We start from the raw sequence: 3,447 nt of genomic DNA on the forward strand, positions 1-3,447 counted from the left end.
CTATCTATCTATCTATCTATCTATCTATCTATCTATCTATCTATCTATCTATCTATCTATCTATCGAGGTAAGGACTTGAGGACCCCATAAAACACAAATAAAACGTAACTTGAGAATACCAGGAGAGAACTTTGAAGAGACTTGATAACCAAAATGGGACCCAGACCAAGTTCCTGGTGATTGACTCATACCCATCCCTTTGGGATGTCAAACTTGAATGAAATGCTTGCAGTTCACATCTCACTCCAACCTGATATCAAAACCTGCATGCTCAGTTCTTTTTCAAACTGGCATTTTGATTTGTGATGGGTTTCTGACTTTCTGACTTTTACTACTTTTCATAAACCTGTCAAGACAAACGTTGAGTCTTTTTGTGAGTGTAGAGAGAGTAGATTGACATGAGTAGGAATTAGGTGTTATACTTTATAACCTTAAATGGTTTTCAGCCAGTAGAGAACAGTACAGCAGAGACAAGTGTGGGACATCAGACTCTTTTTTTTTTTACAGTAAATTAAGGTACTTGTGTTTTGTATTCTGTTACTACATACCAGCACATTATAATTACAGTAAATAAATACATTAATTTCAATTAATTAGTCATATTACACTCTGCATTTGTATGTAATGTTGCTGCATGCAGAAGCCAGGCCTGCAAGGAACAGGTGCACATCGAAAAGAAGAGCTCATCCAAGAGAAAAGGACCTTTGAAAACACGGCCTAGCACCTACTTATTTGTCTGAGCTGCTGACACCCTACATTCCAGCTCGGTCCCTGCAGTCCATGCATGCTCGACTATTATCAATCCCTGTGGTGCGGAAGAAGTCTGCTGGCCACAGGGCTTTTGCCTTCCGCGCACCCACACTATGGAACAATCTTCCCCTTAATGTTAGGCAGGCAGGCTCTATAGGGATCTTTAAATCCAGATTAAAAGCATTTTTGTTTTCATTGCATTATGTTAGGCTCTGAAATGCATTGGTCTTTTGTTAATAATTTTGTCTTTTGTCTTAGGCTCCTATTTCTATTATTATTCTTTTTATTTTATTTTTTCTACCTATACTTGTTCTAGTATTAAGCTTGTTTAAATTACATGACCTACCTTTTGATTATTTCCCCATCATTTTTAATATCCTTATCATTTTCTTTTATTATCTTTTAAAGTTAATTCATTATTTTATTTTATTTTATTTTATTTTTACAGTGTTTTGAGACCATGTTGTATGGTGATACTGCACTTTAAACAATAAATTATTATTATTATTATTGATAAAAGGCCTAATAATGATTGTGAAAAAGGGGGGTGGGGGCCACAAAACAAAAGTCAGCTTACAGTAGCCTAATAAGGCCATTTTTGGCCTACACTTGTAGGCCTGTGGTCTCTGTTCTCGTGTAGAAATCAAGGCATGCCAGCCTCTCGGTTCGAAACAATTAGGCCCTATTGCTGTTGTTGTTGTTGTTGTTATTGGTAGGCTATTTAAAAATATTAATGATTGCGTATGATTGTGTAATAAAGCAATCATAAACAGCCTAGGTACCGAGGGTATAACAACAACAACAACAACAGCAACAACAATAATAATGATGATAATAACAATATATTTGATTATGTTTTTTTTCTGAGCACAAGGTCACTGAGGATGCAGTAGCCACAGCTCTCCATGCTGCATTGTACCATCTGGAGCAGCAGGGGAGTTATGCTCGTCTCCTTTTCATCGACTTCAGCTCTGCCTTTAATACCATCCACCCTAGCAGACTGGTGGACAAACTATCAAGCATTGGCATACCACACTCCACCTGCCTTTGGATTAAAGACTTTTTAACAGGCCGCACCCAGCGAGTGCGCATAGGTCATAACACCTCCATGGACCTCAACCTCAGCACTGGCTCGCCGCAGGGATGTGTGTTAAGTCCTCTGCTGTACACACTGTACACCCACGACTGCTCCCCAGTCTACACTAATAACACCATAGTGAAATTTGCTGATGACACCACAGTAGTTGGACTTATTTCAAATGGGGATGAGTCTGCCTACAGAGATGAAGTAGAGCGCTTGGTGGGGTGGTGCAGAGAGAACAACTTGCTCCTGAACACAGCCAAGACCAAGGAGCTGGTGGTGGACTTCAGGAGGAAGAGGACTGCCATCCAGCCACTTATGATTAAGGGGGTGTGTGTAGAGAGGGTGTCAGACTTCCGTTTCCTGGGAGTTCACATCAGCGAGGACCTGACCTGGGGTGTCAACACCACTGGGCTTGTGAAGAAGGCACAGCAAAGACTTTATTTCCTAAGAATACTTAGGAAAAACAACATCTGTCAGAAGCTGCTTGTGTCCTTCTACCGCTGCTCAGTGGAGAGCATATTGACATATTGTCTTTGTGTGTGGTTCCCAGGCTGCACTGTGGCACAGAGGAAAGAGCTCCAGGGGGTCATAAAGGCTGCAGAGAACATTATTGGCTGCCCTCTTCCATCTTTGGAGGGCCTACACAGCACCCGCTGCCTAAAATGAGAGACACATTCCACCCAGGTCACAGTCTTTTTGAATTGCTGCCATCGGGCAGGAGATTCAGGTCCATTAAGACAAGGACAAACAGACTGAAAAACAGTTTCTATGCAGCGGCCATCACAGAACTGAATTTTGCATCAAAAGCATAGTTTTTATATACATATCATTCTTTTTATTCCATTTTTTTTTATTTAATTTTAATCTTATTCTTTATTTATTTTTGCTTCAACAAGGAATGCACAATTTCGTTGTGCTTGTCACAATGACAAATAAAAGATATTGTATATTGTATTGTATGTTTGAGCCAAAAAAGAAGATTTTTTATTTTATTTTAAATTTAAAATGATTTAAATATTTTAATAAATATTCTATTCATTCAATCAATGCATTTTAATGCATTTAATTATTTTGGGATGGTAAATAAATTATAATTAAATAATAAATAGAATAGAATAGAATAAATAGAATATAGCCTATTGACACAGTTGCCAAAACAACTACAAATGGTGTTGTTATTTTTCAAAAAAAGTCCACAGACTTGGCTTTCCAAAACTGGAGTGACATCACAAACACTCGAAATTCTAAATTCTAAATTGCCATGGAAATTATTCTCCAAACAAAGAGTAGTTCATCTTTTTGATGGAATTGAACAGCCACACTTCTTGTTTCTCCTCACAAAAAACACTATTCTTGACATTTACGGCTCAAATTCTTCAGCAAATATGAGACAGGTATGCCACAATATATTACTCTCACATATTTATGTAATTTTACATTTAAAAAATCATTTTATATAATTTTAAATTTTTATTGTTGAAGGATTTCCTAATATCAATTTCTCCTTCAGGGTTCTCTGAATGGCCACTACAGCCTTCGAAGAAACATTGTCCCTGCCAAACACCTTCAGGATTACCATGTAGGAGGAGTGAGCTTGGCTAAGAGGAAGTGT

General features: G+C 38.0%; 1 protein-coding gene across 1 annotated transcript in view; it reads left to right on the forward strand.

The window, feature by feature from the left end:
- The first annotated feature begins 3,220 nt into the window (after positions 1–3,220).
- The window catches only part of LOC134460576 (uncharacterized), a 1,976-nt gene continuing 1,749 nt past the window's right edge, over positions 3,221–3,447 (forward strand). Inside the window, exons 1-2 of the mRNA XM_063212953.1 lie at positions 3,221–3,229; positions 3,346–3,447. The exon at positions 3,346–3,447 is cut by the window's right edge and continues 930 nt beyond it. Coding sequence (XP_063069023.1) covers positions 3,221–3,229; positions 3,346–3,447 — 111 coding nt within the window. The remainder of the gene's footprint in view (positions 3,230–3,345) is intronic.

The sequence above is a fragment of the Engraulis encrasicolus genome, chromosome 13 (genome assembly GCF_034702125.1).
Source record: "Engraulis encrasicolus isolate BLACKSEA-1 chromosome 13, IST_EnEncr_1.0, whole genome shotgun sequence".
Classification (NCBI taxonomy): Eukaryota; Metazoa; Chordata; class Actinopteri; order Clupeiformes; family Engraulidae; genus Engraulis; species Engraulis encrasicolus.